General features: G+C 72.1%; 1 protein-coding gene across 4 annotated transcripts; it reads right to left on the bottom strand.

Moving 5' to 3' along the window:
* Positions 1-347: 347 nt before the first annotated feature.
* On the bottom strand, positions 348-17,732 carry HDAC5 (histone deacetylase 5). Of its 4 annotated transcripts, none has more exons than XM_064524532.1 (27): positions 17,627-17,732; positions 16,718-16,830; positions 14,912-14,986; positions 12,294-12,505; positions 11,152-11,287; positions 10,366-10,480; positions 10,158-10,285; positions 9,947-10,078; positions 9,631-9,743; positions 8,624-8,755; positions 7,783-8,005; positions 7,502-7,698; positions 6,447-6,716; positions 5,135-5,303; positions 4,296-4,429; positions 4,094-4,214; positions 3,907-3,956; positions 3,713-3,820; positions 3,177-3,232; positions 3,010-3,097; positions 2,795-2,914; positions 2,600-2,697; positions 2,414-2,532; positions 2,199-2,332; positions 1,891-1,975; positions 1,074-1,233; positions 348-613 (listed from the first exon to the last, which is right to left on the bottom strand). In XM_064524532.1, exons 2-27 carry the CDS (start codon positions 16,737-16,739, stop codon positions 574-576), a joined length of 3,237 nt encoding a protein of 1,078 aa, XP_064380602.1. In that variant the 5' UTR covers positions 16,740-16,830; positions 17,627-17,732; the 3' UTR covers positions 348-573. The 4 variants fall into 4 exon arrangements, with proteins under 4 accessions (XP_064380602.1, XP_064380603.1, XP_064380604.1 ...); XM_064524533.1 differs by having other exon boundaries at positions 8,624-8,752; XM_064524534.1 differs by having other exon boundaries at positions 11,152-11,284.
* Between the last annotated feature and the right edge of the window lie 867 nt (positions 17,733-18,599).

The following is an 18,599-nucleotide window of genomic DNA, read 5'->3' as shown; positions in this document are numbered from 1 at the left end:
GAATGTTTCCCACCGCCTCCCCCGGGCTGCTCGGCTGGAGCCGGCAGGGAAGGAGGGAGCCCCGGAGGCCGCGTTCGGGGAAAAGGGCGACAGGAGGAAAAAAAAACCAAAGAAAAACGCCGAGAAGAGCCGCGAGGAGCGGCGAGCTCGGAGCCGCCCGCCTGGGAAAGCGGGAGAAGGGACGCGGCGACCCAACGGACAACGGCAGAGACTTGGAACGAGCGGACGGACGGACGGACGGCGGGCCGAGCCCCGGCGGCGCGGGACGAGCGGGGACGCTGGTGGAACCGATGCTGCACAAGAGACACGACCGCAAACACCGCGTGGAGCTGGAGCCCAACAGGACGTGGGGTTTTTCTCCTCTTTTTAATAGAAAAAGAAAATAATTTTCCTCTTTTTTTTTTTCCTGTTTTTCCTCCTGGTTTCCTTCCGTTTTGGGTTTTGTTGTTTTTTTCCTTTTTTTTCTTTTTTTTTTTTTTCTTTTTTCTCCTCTCTGTCGGTGTTTCTTTTCAGGAACGGAAAAATATCACGGCTGCCCCCTGGGAAGGAGCGCCAGCAGCGGGAAGTGGCACCTCACAGCACGGGCTCTGCCTCCATCGGCTCCTCCGCAGCTCTGGGGGGGCAGAGAGGGCGCCGGGCATTAGCGGGGCCCAGGGAGAAAGGGATCGATCTGGGACCCAGGGCCTCCCCCACGGGGCCGCGTGCAGCTCCGTGCACAGCCCGGAGCGAGGAGCATCCCCGCAGGAACACGATGGCCGCGTGCAGCTCTGTGCACGGCCTGGAGCAAGGGGCATCCCCACGGGAACACAACGGCCGCGTGCAGCTCCGTGCGCAGCCCGGAGCAAGGGGCATCCCCGCAGGAACACGATGGCCGCATGCAGCTCCGTGCGCAGCCCGGAGCAAGGAGCATCCCCACGGGAACGCGACGGCCACGTGCAGCTCCGTGCGCGGCCCGGAGCGAGGAGCATCCCCAAGGGAACACGATGGCCGCGTGCAGCTCCGTGCACGGCCTGGAGTGAGGAGCATCCCCGCGGGAACGCGCCGAGCACGTGCAGCTCCGTGCGCGGCCGTACCTGGCGCTGCGGTCGCCGCTGCCCCGGCGCTGCTCGGCGCCCACGGAGAGCAGGGCCATGGCGGTCACCGTCTCGGCCTCCTCGCCCTCGCCCTCCTGCGCCTCGAGCAGGGAGCAGCCCACGGCCGCCGCGAAGCGCTTCACCGAGCCCCAGTGCTTGCCTGCGCGCCCGGCGTCAGGGCCTGGCCCCCGTGGGGCCCCCCCAGCAGGGACAGACCCCAAGGACTCCCCTGAGCCCTGGGGACCCCTCTGAGTCCCCCCCGGGGGGGACAGACCCCAGGAACCACCTGAGCCCCGGGGACCCCTCCAGGCCCCCCCCCAGCAGGGAAAACACTGGGACCCCCCCCAGCCCCTGGGACCCCCCCCCCCAGCGACCCCCTCCAGTTCCCCCCCCAGCAGGGACAGCCCCAGGGACCCCCTGAGCCCCAGGGACTCCTGCAGGTGCCCCCCAGCAGGGACAGCCCTGGGGACCCCTCTGGTTCCCCCCCCAGCAGGGACAGCCCTGGGGACCCCTCCGGTTACCCCCCCGAGCCCTGGGGACCCCTGCAGGTGGCCCCCCCCCAAGCAGGGACAACCCCAGGGACCCCTCTGATTTCCCCCCCCCAGCAGGGACGGCCCTGGGGACCCCCTGGCCCTAGGGACCCCTCCAAGCCCCAGGGACCCCTTTAGGTCCCCCCCAGCAGGGACAAACCCCTGGGGAACCACCCAGCCCAAGGGACCCCCGCAGGTCCCCCCCCAGCAGGGACAAACCCCGGGCCCCCCCCCCAGCCCCGAGCCCCCCGGCAGGGCAGCGCGTCCCCCCGGCCGGGGCCGCTCACTCTGGATCTCGATGACCTTCTCCAGGGTGGCCACGGCGTTGACGTTGGGCTTCTGCTGCAGCAGCGACGGGTCCAGCGGCTCCAGCTGCCAAGGGGGGGGGGACACGGCGGGGGGAGCCATCAGAGCTGGGGGACAGCGCCGAGACCCCCCCACCCCGCCGCCAGCCCCCCCAACGGGGCTCGAGGCCACCCCATGGTCCAGGCACTGCCATGGGGAAACTGAGGCAGGGCGTGGGGATGGGGTGGGACGCATGGGGACGTGTGTGGGGGGGAACACGGGGCTGGGCCCCCCCACGGCAGCGCCCTACCTCCAGGCCGAGCAGCGCGGAGACGCAGGCCTCCGAGGCGTCGCAGATGGCCGTCAGGTCGTGGCCCCCCTCCAGCGCCAGCACCACCCGGCCCCCCGCCAGCTTCATCAGCTGCTTGGTCAAGTGGCCGAAACCTGCGGCCAGGGTGGGGGACGCAGCGGTGACAAGCGGCTCGGCGTGGCCGGTCCCCCCACCCCTGCGTGTCCCCCACTCACATTTGGCGGTGACGGAGTAGCCGCCCAGCGGGGACAAGTGGCCCTCGACGGCGTCGAAGCCGGCCGAGACCAGCACCACGTCCGGGGAGAACTCGGTGGCGATGGGCATCACCACGGTCCTGGGGGCGCCGGGCGTCAGGGCGGCCCTCGGCCCCCCCCGGGCCCCCCCCGGCCCCCCCCACCTACCTGAAGGCGGTGAGATACTCGACGTCGCCGATGGGGGGGTCCACGCCGCCCGTCCAGGCGATGTTGATGTTGTAGCCCACTCCCATCCCGCTGCCCACCTGGGCGGAGGCGCGCGTGAGCCCCCGGACGCCTGGGCCCGCCTGGGGGGGGGGGTTTGGGGGTGACGTCCCGCGTGTCCCCCCCCCCGGCGCTCACCTCCTCGGGCGCCCCGCTGCCGGGGAAGAAGTTGCCGTTGTCGTAGCGGTGCAGGGAGATGTAGAGCACGTCGGGGTCGCTGTAGAAGGCCTGCTGCGTGCCGTTGCCGTGGTGGATGTCCTGCGAGCGGGCAGCGCCGTCAGCCCCCCCACGGACTCCCCCCGTGCCGGGGGGGGGGGGGGGGGACACAGGCTGGGGGGGCACCACCGCCTTACCCAGTCCACGATGAGGATGCGGCCGATGCTGAGCTTCTGCTGCAGCAGCTTGGCCGAGATGGCCACCGAGTTGAAGAAGCAGAAGCCCCTGGGGAGGGGGGGCAGGATGAGACCGGCGCGGGACCGGGCCCCCCCCAGCCCCGGACACCGGGGTCCCTGGCACTCACATGGCCGTGGACTCCTCCGCGTGGTGCCCCGGGGGCCGGATGACCGCGAAGCCGTTCTGCAAGGACAGAGGGACACCTGTGTGCACACGTGTGTGCAGGGGGGGGCCCTTCCCGCTGCCCCCCCAGCGCTGCACCCGGGCGCTTTGCAAAGCCGGCTGCAGGCAGCGGCGTCGCAGGGCGTGCAAGGCCCCGCGTGCACGGGCGTGTGCGCAGCTCCCACGCGCACGAGGGTCGGCGCGCAGGCAAGCGTGCACGAGGGCCGTCACGCACACCCAGGGAAGTGTGCACAAGAGCAGCATGCACACACGTGAGCGTGCATGAGGGCCATCGCGCACACACGTGAGCGTGCACGAGGACCACTGTGCACACCCACGGGAGCATGCAACAAGGCGGTGTGCACACGTGCAAGCACACACAAGGGCTATCAAGCACGCACACGAGTGCCGGCATGCACGAGGGCAGTGCAAGCGTGCATGCACACACAGACACGCACACGCGTGTGCGCCCGCGCAAGCCTGCCGCGGCGGCACGCTCACCTTGATCTCCCCGGCGGCCACTTTGAAGGCCAGCTCCACGAGGCAGCCCACGGCCATGCGCACGGCGCTGGACGAGTGCATCTCGTTCCACACCGTGTCACTGTCCACCTGCCCGGGGACGCCGGCGGGGACACGTCAGCGGGGCCCGGCCCCCCAGCGCGTCCCTCCCCCCCCCCGGGCCGCCGCGTGCTCACCCCGATGCCCCCGCACGGCAGCACCGCGTACGTCTTCTGGCTGATGGGACCTGCGGGGCAGAGAGCGCGGTGACGCGGGCCACCGCGCCGTCCCCCCAAGAGGGCTCCTCCCGTCACCTGCCCCGCCGGCCCAGACTCGGAAAGGGGCCCAGGCGTCCGGGCTGCGACGGGCGACGCCGACGCCTACCCAGGAGCTTCTTGCTGTCGAGCTTCTGGCGGTTGAGGGGGCTGGTGCCGTAGAGCAGCGCGTGGTGCTCCGAGTGCACCGTCTGGATCTCCTCCAGCGTCGCCTTGCGGCCCCGGATGCGCTGCGGGACGAGGGGGGGGGACGGGGGTGAGCCCGAGCGGGGACCCCCCACCCCGGGAGCCCCCGGGGCGCCCGGCCTCACCTCGCACTTGCCCAGCAGCCCGGTCTCCTGCAGGCGGGACCAGATGCTCTGGATGCGGCCGGCGTGCTCGGGGTGCACCGTGGTGTTGCCGCAGGCGCACTGGTGCTTCAGCATGAACGTGTCGTAGACCAGGCCTGCGCGGGGCAGCCGCAGCGGGGCGCCTGGGCCGGGGCCGCCGCCACCCCCCGGGCTCGGCCCCCCCACCCGTGGGGCGCCCCGGGGGACAGGGACAGGCCATGGGGCACGGGCACCCCTGTGGGACAAGGGCACCCCCAGGCCAACCAAGGGACAGGGCACCCCAATGGGACAGGGACACCCCATGGGACAGGGACCCCCCCAGGCCAACCAAGGAACAGGGTGCCCCATGGGACAGGGACATCTCATGGACACCCCATGGGACATGGGCACCCCCAGGCCCACCAGGGGACAGGGCACCCCATGGGACAGGGGCACCCCAGGGACACCCCCATGGGACGTGGGCACCCCACGGGACAGGGGCGCCCTCATGAGACATGGGCACCTCCAGGCCAACCAAGGGACGTGACACCCCGATGGGACAGGGACGCCCCTAGACCCACCAAGGGACAGGGTGACCATGGGACAGGGACATCTCATGGCCACCCCATAGGAAATGGGCACCCCCAGGCCCACCACGGTATGGGGCACCCCATGGGACAGGGGCACCCTCAGGCCAACCAAGGCACCTGGCACCCCCCGGGACAGGGACACCCACGGGACAGGGACACCCCTGGGCGCACCGAGGGACGGGGTGACCCACAGGCCAGGGACACCCCCCCGGGACAAGGACGTCCCCAGGCGCCAGCCCCCGCTGCCCCTACCTGTAGTGAAGAGGTGCTTGGGGGGGGCGTCGGGCGGGGGGGGCTTGAGCCCGGCGCTGGCGGGGGACGACTGGGTGCGGCTCAGCGCCTGGTGCGGCAGCGCCAGGAGGCCCAGGGGCGCCGCGGGGAAGAGCTGCAGCGGCTGCAGCGGCTGCGCGTCGGCGAACACCTGCGCCGGGAAACGCCTGAGCCCCGCGCAACACGCGGGGGCACGCGCCCCGTGCAACGCGCACGAGCCCCGTGCAACACGGGGGCACACGCCCCATGCAACGTGCACGAGCCCCGTGCAGCGTGCAGGCGTGCACCACGTGCAATGCGCCCGTGCAACGCACAGGCGTGCAACACGCACACCCCCTGTGCAACACATAGGCATGCGCCCCATGCAACGCACACAAGCTGTGTGCAACACATGGGCACACACCACGTGCAATGAGCCCGCGCCCCATGCAACATGCGGGCGTGCAACACACACACCCCCCGTGCAACACATGGGCACGTACCCCGTGCAATGCACACGAGCCATGTGCAACACATGGGCACACACCACGTGCAACACGCATGCACCCCGTGCAACACACACAAGCCACGTGCAACACGTGGGCACACACCAAGTGCAGTGCGCACACGTCCCGTGCAACACACACGGGCACACGCCACACACAATGCACACGCACCGGCATGCACCGCGTGCAACACGCATGCGCCCCGTGCAACGCACACAGGCACACACCCCGTGCAATGCACACATGCCAGCATGCACCCCGTGCAATGCACACGCACCCGTGCAACGCGCACCAACGCCCGTCCCGCGGATGCACCCAGGCGCATCCCTGCATCGCGGCCGAGCGCGGAAACGCCACGCACGACAGTAACACGGTGGGGCAGGCGCGCGCGTGGCTGAGCCGTCCCCGTCCCCGCGCCGGTCCCCGCAGCCCGCGGAGGGGGCGGGCCACGTCCGAGGCGGCAGCAGCGGGGATGAGTCACGGCGGGGGCCGCGGGCGGGCGGGGGGCCGCGGCGCGGGGGCGGCGGAGCCGGGAGGCCGGCGTGGGGGCGGCGATGACTCACGGCCCCTCCGAGTCATCGCTGCGGCAGCGCGTGGGGCCGGGGGGGCCGGGGCCCCGACGAAGCCGGGGGGGGGGGGCCACCCGGCCGGGCGAGAGCCAGGCGGGACCCCCGTGCAAGAGAGACCCTCGTGCAAGAGACCCTCGTGCAAGAGACCCTCGTGCAAGGGCGGCGCCAGTGCCATGGGGACCATGGTGGGGGTCCCTGTCCCTCTGCCCCCCCCGAGCCAAGGGGCACCCAAGCACCCACCTGCTTGTAGGTGACGCCCAGCTCGGTGACGTCGGGGCTCCCGGCGGCCTCGCCGTCGTCGCCGCTGTCACCCGCCTCGTCGCGGGGCGCCCCGCAGCCCTCAGCCTCCTGCGGCGCCTCCGGGGGGGCCCCGGCGTCCGGGGAGGCGAGGGCCTGGGGGGGGCCGGGGGGGGCGCCCGGTGCCGGCTCCTGCTGCTCCGTCAGCTCCTCCTCGGTCTCCTCGGGGTGGGTGGGCGGCTGCCGCGGCAGCTCCCCCGGCTTGGACAGCAGCTGGGGCGCGGGCACCCCCCGCTCAGAAAGCCACCGTGGCAAGTCCCACGGCCACCCCCTGCCAGCCCCATGGTCACCTTGTCCCATGGTGACCCCTAGACCACCTTGTCCCATGGCCACCCCATGCCAGCCCCTGCCCCGTGGTCACCCCATGGCCACCTTGTCCCATGGCCACCCCCCACCCACCCCTGTCCTATGGTCACCCCATGGCCACCTTGTCCCATGGCCACCCTGTACCCACCTTTGTTCCATGGTCACCCCATGCCAGCCCCTGCCCCGTGGTCACCCCATGGCCACCTCATCCCATGGCCACCCCATGCCAGCCTCTGTCCCTGCCCATGCCCACCCCGTGCCAGCCCCTGCCCCATGGCCCCCCCATCCCATGCCCACCCTGTATCTGCCCTTGCCCCATGGTCGCCCCATGGCCACCTTGTCCCGTGCCAGCCCTTGACCCATGCCCACCCCATGCCAGCCTGTCCCTGCCCCATGGTCACCCCACGGCCACCTTGACCCATGCCCACCCCATGCCAGCCTCTGTCCCTGCCCCATGGTCGCCCCATGGTCACCCCATGGCCACCTTGACCCATGCCCACCCCATGCCAGCCTCTGTCCCTGCCCCATGGTCACCCCATGGCCTCCTTGACCCATGCCCACCCCATGCCAGCCCCTGTCCCTGCCCCATGGTCACCCCATGGTCACCCCACGGCCACCTTGACCCATGCCCACCCCAAGCCAGCCCGTCCCCGCCCCATGGCCACCCCACCCCACGGCCGCCCCGTGCCCACCTTGCCCAGCTGGACCTGCTGCTGCTTCTCGAGGAAGTGGTGCTGCAGGGCGCCGTGGGGCAGCGCCTGGGGGCTCTGGGGCAGCGGCGACGACTGCGTGCGGCTCAGGGGCCGGTGGCGCGGCAGCTTGCTCGCCGCCCGCGCGCCCGCCGCCCCGCGCTCCCCCGTCACCAGCGGCGACTGCCCGTGCAGGGGCACTGCGGGCACAGCCGCGTCAGCGGGCGCCCGAGCCGGGCGGGGGGGACACCGAGGCCCGGCGGCGTGGTTGGGGGGGGACTCACCGGCGATGAGGGTGCTCTGCTGGCGCGCCTGCTCCAGCAGCAGCACGTGCTGCAGCAGGGACGCGGGGCCGGGGCCGGGGCCGGGCGCGTCCCCCTCCAGTGCCACCCCCAGCAGGCAGCCCGGGATGGACGAGGTGCTCAGGAACTTGCCGCCGAGGGCGGCCCCGGGCCGCAGAGCCGCCACCGCCGGCCGCTCGGCCTCCGCCGGCAGCTTGGGGGACGCCTGCGGCGCGGGGGGGCGGCTCAGCGCCCCGGCCGACCCCCCCCCCATGCCGCCCCGCTCCAGCGGGGGAAACCGAGGCACGGACGGGCCCCGGGCAGCGCCGAGCCCGGACACCTGGGCTCCCGCCCCATCGGTCACCCCCTGGGTGGCACCAGGTCCCCACGCCAACCCCGTGGGGTGCCAGCGCCCCATGTCAGCCCCACGCCATCCACAGGAGCCCCGTGCCACCCCCACGGGGCACCAGGTCCCCGTGCCACCCCCAGGGGACACCACCTGCTGTCATGCCACCCCCCATAGGTGCAGGGTCCCAACGCCAACCCCATGGGACAGCAGGTCCCCGTGCCACCCCCATAGCGTGCTGGGTCCCCATGCCACCCCCAGAGATACCAGGTCCCCATGCCACCCCCAGGGGACACCACCTGGTGTCATGCCACCCCCACAGGGTACAGGGTCCCAACGCCAACCCCATGGGACAGCAGGTCCCCGTGCCACCCTCACAGGATGCCAGGTCCCCATGCCACCCCCGTGGGGCAGAGGGCCCTGAGGTGGCCCTGTGTAATACCAGGTCCCCGTGCCACCCCCGGGGGGAGTGGGGTCCCCCCCCCGGCCCCCACTCACGTTGAGGTGGGAGTTGGTCACGGTGACGGTGGCCTGCAGCCCCAGGGAGATGTTGGGCAGGGACGGGGACGTGTAGAGGCTGAGCTGGCCGGCGCCGTCCAGGGTGAGGGCTCGGTGCTGGGGCAGGAGCTGCTGCGGGCCGGGAGGTGCCGGGCTCAGGCGCGGGGGGGGCACACGGGAGCCCCCCCGGTGCCACCGCGGTCCCCGTCCCCGTCCCCCCCCCGCAGCACCCGGCTCGGCCCCGCCGCGGCGCCGCCTGATTGGGATGCGAGGCAGAGGCGGCTCTGCGGCACCCGGAGCCGGCTCAAGGTGACACCCAGCACGCGCACACGCACGCACGGCCCTGCGCCCGGCGGCTGGCACCCGCACCCGCTGCACGGCGCCCCGAACCCGCGGTGCACCGGCGGCACGTGCACCAGCACGGCGCCCGGGGCCCGAGTGTGCACGCGCGGTCCGTGCAAGCTCTAAGTGCACGCGTGTGCGGTCCACGCAAGCTGTGAGCGTGTGCACAGTCCGTGCAAGCTGTGAGCATACACGCGTGCAGTCCATGCAAGCTATAAGCACGCATGTGCACAGTCTGTGCAAGGTGTGAGCGCATACATAGTCCGTGCAAGCTGTGAGCACGCACATGTGCAGTCCGTGCAAACTATGAGCGTGTGCATGGTCCATGCAAGCTGTGAGTGTGCAAGCTGTAAGCGTGCAAGCTGTGAGCGTGTGCATGGTCTGTGCAAGCTGTGAGTGTGCATGCATGCAGTCCGTGCAAGCTGTGAGCATGCACACGTGCACAGTCCGTGCAAGCTGTGAGTGTGTGCATGGTCCGTGCAAGTTCTGAGCACGCACGCATGCACAGTCTGTGCAAGCTGTGAGCGTGCGAATGGTCTGTGCAAGCTGTGAGCGTGCATGCATGCAGCCCGTGCAAGCTGTGAGTGTGCACACGCGCGTGCTCACATCACCCCTGCGACCCCGAGACCACAACGCGCCACTCGCGGTCGCGAACGGGCGCCTACCTCGGCGTGGATGTTGGGGACGGAGCCGGTGAAGCCGTTCTCGGCGATGGCGCTGTTGGAGCTGTTGGGCGAGCTGGGCCCGGAGCCCGGGGCGCTGTTGCACACCGAGGACACTGCGGGGCGGGCGGGCGGGCGTCACGGGCGCCCTCGGCTTCCCCTCCGCCGCCAGGGCACGACGCAAGCCCGTGCAAAAGCGTGCAAACGTGCACGAGCGTGCAAACAAGTGCACGCAGGAAGCCCCGGCCGGAGGATCTGCTCGCGGGAAAGAAGCCCAAGCGAAAGAGCCCAGCGCCCGGCGCCCTCCCCTCGCGGTCACCCGTGATCTCGATGGCCCGCTTCTTGAAGGTGCTGATGACGGTGCCGTCCTTCCTCCGCAGCAGGGGACTGCTCCGCCGCTCGGCCACCTTCTGTTTTAAGCGCGAGCGCACTTTGAGGTTGGGCTCGGAGGCTGCGGGCACCGGAGGCACGAGAGGCGGCGTTAGGGCCGGCGCCGGGGGGCTGCGCCCCGCGCGCCTCGGCTCACCCACCGGTTTTGCGCAGCGGGAAGTCGTCCCGGCCGTCGTAGGTGCCGAGCAGCGGCAGCTTGTAGGACGGCGGCGTCCCCGGGCTGCCGCTCTGGGGGGGGGAACTCTGGTCCAACGAGGTATGGTGAGCCCTGGGGTGATGGACGGTGTTAGCGAGCCCCCCCCCCGGACGCCTGGGCCCCTCGGCGGGGCGCGGGGAGGGGGCACGTACCAACATTTGGGGTGCTGGGGGAGGGAATGGTTGAGGGGGCCGGCGGGCGGCTCCTTCGTCTTGCTGAGCAGGAACTCCTGGAGCTTCAGCTTCACCTCGGTGCTGGCGATGGCGCCTGGCGGCGGCGGTGGCTGCGGACGGGGGGACGCCGGCCCCCCCAGCCCCCCCCGGCGCCCCACTGCGCCCAGGCCCCACAGCCACCCCCTAAAGTCTGTCACCCCCCCCTCCCCCAGCCCTGTGTCCCTCCGGGCTCACATCCACCCCATGGACCCCATATCTGCCCCCCAGACCCTATATCACCCTGGGCTCACATCTACCCCAGACCCTGTATCTCCTCCCAGACCCCATATCACCCTTTTCTTGCATCCACCCTGGACCCCATATCTGGCCCCCCAACCCTATATCACCCTGGGCTCACATCCTCCCCCCAGACCCCATATCTCCCCATAGACCCTGTATCACCCTTTTCCCACATCCACCCCTGGACCCCATATCTGCCCCCTGGACCCTATATCACCCCAGGCCCACCTCCCCCTCCAGACCCCATATCTGCCCCCCAGACCTTACATCACCCCAGGCTCACATCCACCCCAGACCCCATATCTGCCACCTGGACCCTATATCACCCTTTTCCCACATCCACCCCATGGACCACATATCTGCCCCCTGGACCCTGTATCATCCCAGACTCACATCCACCCACTGGACCATGTATCTGCCCCCAGACCCACATCCGCCCCCCGGGCCCTAGGGCCCCCAGCATGCATCCAGCCCCCCGGCGCTCACTCTCGCGGCTCTTGTCCTTGGTGCGCAGGGCGTGGAGCTGCTCCAGGCGCTGCTGCTCCAGGGCCTCCTGCCGCTCGCGCTGCCGCTGCTGCTCCAGCTCCTGCTGCCGGCGGGCGGCCAGCGCTTCCTGCTGCTGCTGCGGGGCCACGCGACCGGCTCGGACCCCCGACGGGACCCCCGGCCCCACCCCTCCAACCTCCCATCCCCCTCCACGGGTCGGGCCCGGGGCCTCATCGCTCCCCCCGCAAAGGCTCCGTCACCCCAGGAGGGTGCGTGACACCCTGCCCCAACCCCCCCATGCGGCTCCATCGCCCCCCAAGCTGCCCCATAGGGCTCCATCGCCCTGGGGTATGTGATCCCCACCCCCAGATCCCCTCCCAGTTGCACCATCACCCCAAGGGTACATGATGGCCCACGGCTCCACCACCCCAGTGTGTGTGGTACCCCACAGCTCCATCACCCCGATCCCTGCCCAGCACCCCATCACCCCAGGGTATGTGATGCTCCATGGATCCATCACCCTGGGGTACCTGATACCCTAGAGCTCCACCAGCTCCAAACCCTTCTTATGACTCCATCGCTCTGGTGTATATGATGCTCCATGGATCCATCACCCTGGGGTAGGTGATACCCCATGGCTCCATCACCCCCAACCCCTTCCCATGGTTCCATCACCCCAGGGTATATGATGCCCCATGGCTCCATCACCCCGGGGTAGGTGATGCCCCATGGCTCCATCGCCCCCAACCCATGGCTCCATCACCCTGAGGTAGGTGATGCTCCAGGGCTCCATCACCCCCAACCCCTTCCCATGGCTCCATCACTCCGGGATATATGATGCTCCATGGCTCCATCACCCTGGGGTATTTGATACCCCATGGATCCATCACTTCCAAACCCTTCCTATGGCTCCATCGCCCTGGAGTATATGATACCCCACGGCTCCATCACCCCCAGTCCCTTCCCATGGCTCCGTCACCCTGGGGTACCTGCTACCCCATGGATCTGTCACCTCCAAACCCTTCCTATGGCTCCATCACCCTGGAGTATATGATAACCCAGGGCTCCATCACCCCAGTCCCTCCCCATGGCCCCATCGCCCCGGGGCTCCCCCCGCCCCCCCCGCGGCGGGGCCGGCCCACCTTGAGGTGCTTCTGGAGCTGCACCTCGTGCTGGCGCGTGAGGTGCTCGTGCTGCTTCTGGAACTCGGCGAAGAGCAGCTGCTTCTGGAGCTGCTGCTGCTGCTTGAGGGCCAGGAGCTCGCGCTGCAGCTGCCGCTCCCGCGCCGCCGCGTCCAGCCCCGGCGCCCGGCGCTCGCCGCCCGTCTCCGGCGCCTCCGCCGGCCCCTCCGGCCCTGCCGGCACGGCCATCAGCCCGCTGCCGGGGGGGGGCCGGGGGGGGGGGGCCGCCCAGAGACCCCCGTGCCCCCGGCCCCTGCCAGCTCCAAGGGCAATGATGGGCCCAGGCGTCCCCACCCCACAGGGTCTACAGCGACGACCCCAAAGACCCAGATGTGGGGGGCACGGCTCAGCCCCCCCCATGACCCCCCCCCCCCCAATCAGAGCAGGGCCCGAGGAGGGGACCCAGGCGCCCGGGGCGGCGCAGCCCCCCCCCCCCGCCCCCCGCCCCCGGACGCCGGGGCCCGTGCGAACAGGAAGGCGGGGGCGGGGGGCGCGCGCTGCATGCTGATGCGCCCGGCCCCCCCGCAGCGCGGCATCGCGGCGGCCGCTGACGCGCGCCCGGGACCGGCCCGCGGACGTCACTGCGCCGAGGCGGGCGGGCGGATGACCCCCCCCGGCCACCCCCCCCCCCCCGCACAACAGCCCCCAGTGCCAGCCAGCCCCCCCCAGTGCCAGCCAGTTCCCTTCCCCAGTGCCAGCCGGCCCCCCTCCCAGTGCCAGCCGGCCCCCAGTACCAACCAGTCCCCTCCCAGTGCAAACTGGCCCCCAGTACCAACCAGTCCCCCCCCCCGGTGTCAGCCAGCCCCCAGTACCAACCAGTTCCCTTCCCCAGTACCAATCCCCCTCCCAGTGCAAACCAGCCCCCAGTACCAGCCAGCCCCCCTCCCCAGTCCAGCGATGCTCAGCCCCCCAATTAACAATCTGGCCCCCAGTACTAACCAGTCCCCTTCCCCAGTACCAAACAGCCCCCCAGTGCCAGCCAGCCCCCCTCCCAGTGCCAACCAGTCCTCCCAGTGCCAGCCAGCCCTCCCCGTGCCAGCCCTCCAGTACCAACCAGTCCCTCTCCCAGTGCCAGCCTGTGCCCTCCCAGTGCCAGGGGGACAAATGCCCCCCCACCAGCTGCCCCCCAGCACTGGTGCCTTCCCCCAGTACCAGCCAGTCCCCCCAGTATGGACCTTCCCCCCCCGCCCCCCCCCACCAGGCGAGCCCGGAGCTGAGCAGCCCCCAGGGGCACTCAGGGAAGGGGCACAATGCCCCCCCCCCCCCCGTGGCAGGGGCAGCAGCGCCCCGGTGCCCGCCGGGGGGGGGGGGCCGGGGGGGGCCACGGCGCCTGGCCTAAAAATAGCCGTGGGAGGGGCAGGGGCGGCCCAGCCCAGACAACCCTGCACTTAGGGGAGCCTCAGAAGTGGCTTTGGGCTGGCGAGGGGCCGTCACGCCGCCTGGCCCGCCGCCCGCCCCCCCCGCCGCCGGCACTTGGGGGGGGGACAAGGACCCCGAGCCCAGGAGGGGACCGACGGGCTCTGATTAACCCCTTGGTGGCCAAGAGCCCACCAAAAGCAAAGGGGTACCCGGGACGGAGCCGGCGGCACCGGGGCTGGATGTGCGGGAGAGCCGGCACGCGGTGCGAGGAGAGTCACCCCCCCCGCCGTGCACACCGTGCAAGGAGAGCCAGGGCCCCCCCATACACACCCGTGCAAGGAGAGCTGCCCCCCCCCATGCACGCCGTGCAAGGAGAGCCAGGCCCCCCCCCAATGCACGCTCGTGCAAGGAGAGCCAGGCCCCCCCCCCGTGCATAACCCTGCAAGGAGAGCCAGCCCCCCCACCATGCACAACCATGCAAGGAGAGCCAGGCCCCCCCCATGAACCCCGTGCAAGGACCGCCAGCCCCCCCGTGCACGCTCCCATGTCCCCAAATCAGGGAGCAGGGGCACCACTGAAGCCCCCCGTGGCCCCCCTCTCTCCCCAGCTGCCCCAGGCCATAGCAACGGGGAGGAGAAGCCCCAGCGTGTCTGGGGGGGGGGGGGGGGGCTGCGGCCGTAACGGGGCCCCACAGCCCTGTCCCCCCCCCAGGAGGAGCGGCGTTGCCACCGAGCCCCAGCGCCCCGCGCGGCAAAACCCCCGGGCGCCATCGCAGCGGGGCCGGTGCCCCCCCGGCATCCCCGGCCGCCGGACAGCCGAGCCCACGTGCAGCACCGAGCCCAAAATCACCCCCGGCGGGGGCAAAAAGCCCCCCGGGAACCCCCCCGCGGGGCAGCCCGGCCCCGCAGCGGCATCACGGCAGCAGCAGCGCCGGCCGCGCAAGCCACCCGGCAGAGATAAGCGGCTCAGAGCCGCAGCTCTAAAAATACCCGCCGGGTATTCTTAGCCGCGGGCGGGCGGCGGCGAGCGCCGGCCCCGCGCGCGCACGGGAGACCGAGACTGAGCCCGGCACCGGGAACGGCCCCGCGGGATGGCAGTGCCCCGCTCCGGGACCCCGGCACGGGACCGAGGTGCAAGTGCTGCCTGCAGGCTCGGGATGCTCCGGTGCATCCCGGCGAGCGGCACGGCACGGCACGGCACGGCGCCCGCCGGGCACTCACCTGCGGCGGGGAGGGCGGCGTGCAGCTGGGCGCGGGACAGCAGCTCCAGGGCGGCCTCGCGGCCGGCGGCACCGTCTGCGGGCAAAGGCGGCTCCGTCCCGGGGATGCTCTGCGGCGCGGCCGGCCGCACCGGCACCACCAGCATGCCGGGGCCGAGCGACCCCGAAACCCTCCCGCGATGGGGGGGGGGGTGGATCCCGCCGCGGTGCAAACCCCCCCCCGGTGCAGGGGGGCCGGCGAGGCCGTGCCGCCGCGTGCCGGGAGGCGGCGAGCGCCGAGGGCGCCTGGAAATAGCCGGAGCCCGGGAGGAGCCGGCTATAAATAGGGCAGCGCGCTAGGGGAGCCGGGCCCCGGTGCCCCCGGGGGACACCCTCTGGGAACCGGGGCGGGGGGGAACAGTGCAACCCCCCCCCCCCCTCCCGAGCACAGCCACAGCACCGAAACGCGGCAAATCTGCGCTCCCCCTGAAATTCAGCCTCGGGGCTGCAGCCGGCGGTGGCAGCTGTAGGGGTAACGTGGGGTGGGGGCCCCCCCACGCCTGGGGGTCCCGTGGGGATAACCCCCCCCCCCCAAAACCCCCCGCAGGGCCAGGACCACCAGGACCCCCCCGAACGCCCCCGTGCCGCACCAGCGCTGCCCCCCCCCATCCCACCGGAGACCCTAATTGCTCGGGACATTAAGCCGCATCAGCGCTGCCAGGAAGAAAATCCAGGTTACGCCGACGGGGATTAACCCCCACCCCCACCCCCCGGAAAACCAAACAACGTTTCCCCCCCCCCCCCATCGAGACCAGGACCCCCCCAACCCCGCTGCCGGCCGCCCCGCGGACCCCCAAAGCGGAGACCGGGAGCCGCTTTCTGCCGGATCAGCGATGTGAACCGGCTCGGTGGTGATGCCGGGGATGCACCGGGGTGGGGGGGGGTGGGGATGACAGGGACCCCCCCGCCCTGAGCGTCCCACTACCGTCCCCGCGCGGGCACCGTGCGTAACCCCCCCCGGCGGGCGGCCACGTTTATTTACGAGCGCGTTAATCCCAGCCCGCGCCTTTTAATAGCCGGGATATTTATGGGCCGCCTGCCCCCCCCCCCGGCCCCCCGCCCGCCGGGGCGCTTTGGGGCTTGACGTCAGCGCAGCTATTCCTGGCGCTGCCGGCGGGCAGGAGGCCGCGGGAACGAGCCCTCCCCGGCCGCCGGACCCCCGGGGCCCAGCCGAGGCGGGGGCAGCCTGGGACGACCCCCCCCGGCTTTGGGGGGGGCCTGGGTGCAAGCGGAGAGCCTGGGGGGGGGGACATCAAGGATGGGAAGGGCATCGGGGACCCCCCCCACACACAGACCAAGGGCCCTTTGGTGGATGCGGCCTCGGGCTGAGACCTGCCCAACTCGTCACATGCAGCGAGCGAGCGGCCGCCAGGGCTCATGGCCCGGAAGCACCTCGCAAACAGCCCCCACGTGCCCCCAGCCAGGTGACCGGGGCGGGGGGACGAGGATGCAGCGGGCCGCATCCAGCAGCGGCCCCCCCAGAGCCACCCCGTCACCAGCCCCGGGACCCCCGTGGGCGCCCGGCGCTGCCCGTCTCGCGCGGTGCCACCCCCGCGACTGCCGCCTGGCGCTCGCAAACATGGTGGCAGCGGGGACCCCCCCCCTCCCGGGGGGGCCAGCGTCCCCAAACGCCCCCCCGGCGGGGAGGCCGGGCCCCGCGGCCACGCGCCCATTTCACAGACGGCGCAAGACGAGGCCGCGGGGCCGGGCCGGGGCGGCTCGGGGGGGCTTCGCCTCCGGGGGGGCCCCGCGGCCGGGGGGGGCTCACCTGCGTCGCTGGGGGAGCTCATGGCGGCCGGCGGGACGTGGCGGCTGCCGGCGGGGGGGCGTCGGGCCGGGCCGCCGGGCGCTCAGCGCCGCTGGCACATGCCCCGGGGGGCCCTGCGGGAGGCAAAGCGCCGTCAGCGGCCCCCGGCGTGTCCCCCCCCCCGGCGTGTCCCCCCCCCCCGGCGTGTCCCCCCCCCACACCCTGCACCGTGGGGCCGCATCCAGCCGTGCATCCCCCCCCCCCCCCCGTCCCGCAGCCCCGGCGCGGAGCATCCTCGGGCAGGATGAGGCCGCGGGGCCCCGGCCGCGTTACACAAGGCTCCGCAGTTGGAGGGGGGGCCGCAGGGACCCCCCCCACCCATAGCGGGTTGGGGGGGGTAGCGGCATAGCCGAGGCCGGTGCAACGGGCCCCCCCCCCGCCCGCACAGGCGCTTGCAAACAGCCCCCTGCGGACGAGCCCCGGCCCGGGCCCCCCGCACAGCGCCGCGGCTGCACGGCCCCCCCCGAGCATTGCACAACGTAGCCCCCGGGGCACGGCCCCCCCCCCCCCGCATTGCACAACGTAGCCCCCGGTGCGCGGCGGCCCCCCCGCCACATTGCACGGGGCCCCCCCTGCATTGCACGGCGCAGCCCTCGGTGCACGCCCCCCCCCCCCGCGCATTGCACAGTGCAACCCCCGGTGCATAGCGGCCCCCCCGCCACATCGCACGGCGGAACCCCCCCGCCCCGCTCCGCTGCATGCTCCCCGCCGTGCACGGCGCCCCCCCCCCGCCCCGCAACGCACGCTCCCCGCCGGGGCACGGCGCCCCCCCCCTCCCCTCCCCTCCCCGCGCATTGCACGGCGCCCCCCCCCCGCATCGCGGCCCCCCCCGCACTGCACGGCGCGACCCCCGGCGCGCGGCGCCGTTACCTGCGCGGAGCGGGCGCCTAGCGGGGCCCCGCGCGCCGCCCGCCGCGCGCCCTGCCCGGCCGCGCCGCCCCGCGCGCGCCCCGCCGCCCCTCCATCTTTGCGGCGCGGCCCCGCCCGCCCCGACAACAACATTCGGTGACGTCACTCGCCGTCACGTGACGGAACCCTGCGCTAAAAATAGCCTCGCCCGCCCCCCCCCCCCCCTTCCCCCTGCCCCCGGGGCGGGGCGCTGCGGGGCCGCGGGCGCGCGCCTTAAAGGGCCCGCGGGAGCGCGCACGGGCCGCGCGCAAGGGGGGCGCGTGCGAGCGTGCGCGCGCGCTGCGGGCTGGCGTGCGGCGGCACACGTGTGCGCGGACACGCGTGCGTGTGAGGGTGCGTGTGTGTGCGTGTGTGTGTGTGTGTGTGTGTGTGTGTGTGTGTGTGTGTGTGTGTGTGCGCACTGCAGGCTGACATGCAGCAGCACACGTGTGTGTGCATGCACTGCGGGCTGGCGTGCAACGGCACGTGTGTGTGTGTGTGTGTGTGTGTGTGTGTGTGTGTGTGTGTGTGTGTGTGTGTGTGTGTGTGTGTGCACTGCAGGCTGGCGTGGAATGGCACACGTGTGTGTGTGTGTGTACTGCGGGCTGACATGCAGCAGCACACGTGTGTGCATGCACTGCGGGCTGGCGTGCAACGGCACGTGTGCGTGTGTGTGTGTGTCTGTGTCTGGGTGTGTGTGCATGCACTGCGGGCTGACGTGCAGCAGCACGTGTGCGTGTGTGTGTGTCTGCATGCACTGTGGGCTGGCATGCAATGGCACACGTGTGTGTGTGTGTGTGTGTGCGCGCGTGTACGCGCACATGCACCTATATGGTGGGCTGGCACACATCAGCACTCATCTGTGCGTGCATACGGCAGGCTGGCATGCAACAGCACCTGTATGTGTATGCGTACCATAAGGCACATGCGTGTGCGCGTGTGCTCCACGGGCCGA

The sequence above is a fragment of the Dromaius novaehollandiae genome, chromosome 22 (assembly GCF_036370855.1).
Source record: "Dromaius novaehollandiae isolate bDroNov1 chromosome 22, bDroNov1.hap1, whole genome shotgun sequence".
NCBI classification, from domain to species: domain Eukaryota; kingdom Metazoa; phylum Chordata; class Aves; order Casuariiformes; family Dromaiidae; genus Dromaius; species Dromaius novaehollandiae.
Note: the sequence above shows the minus strand (reverse complement) of the source record. Positions and strands in the feature narration are given on the sequence as shown.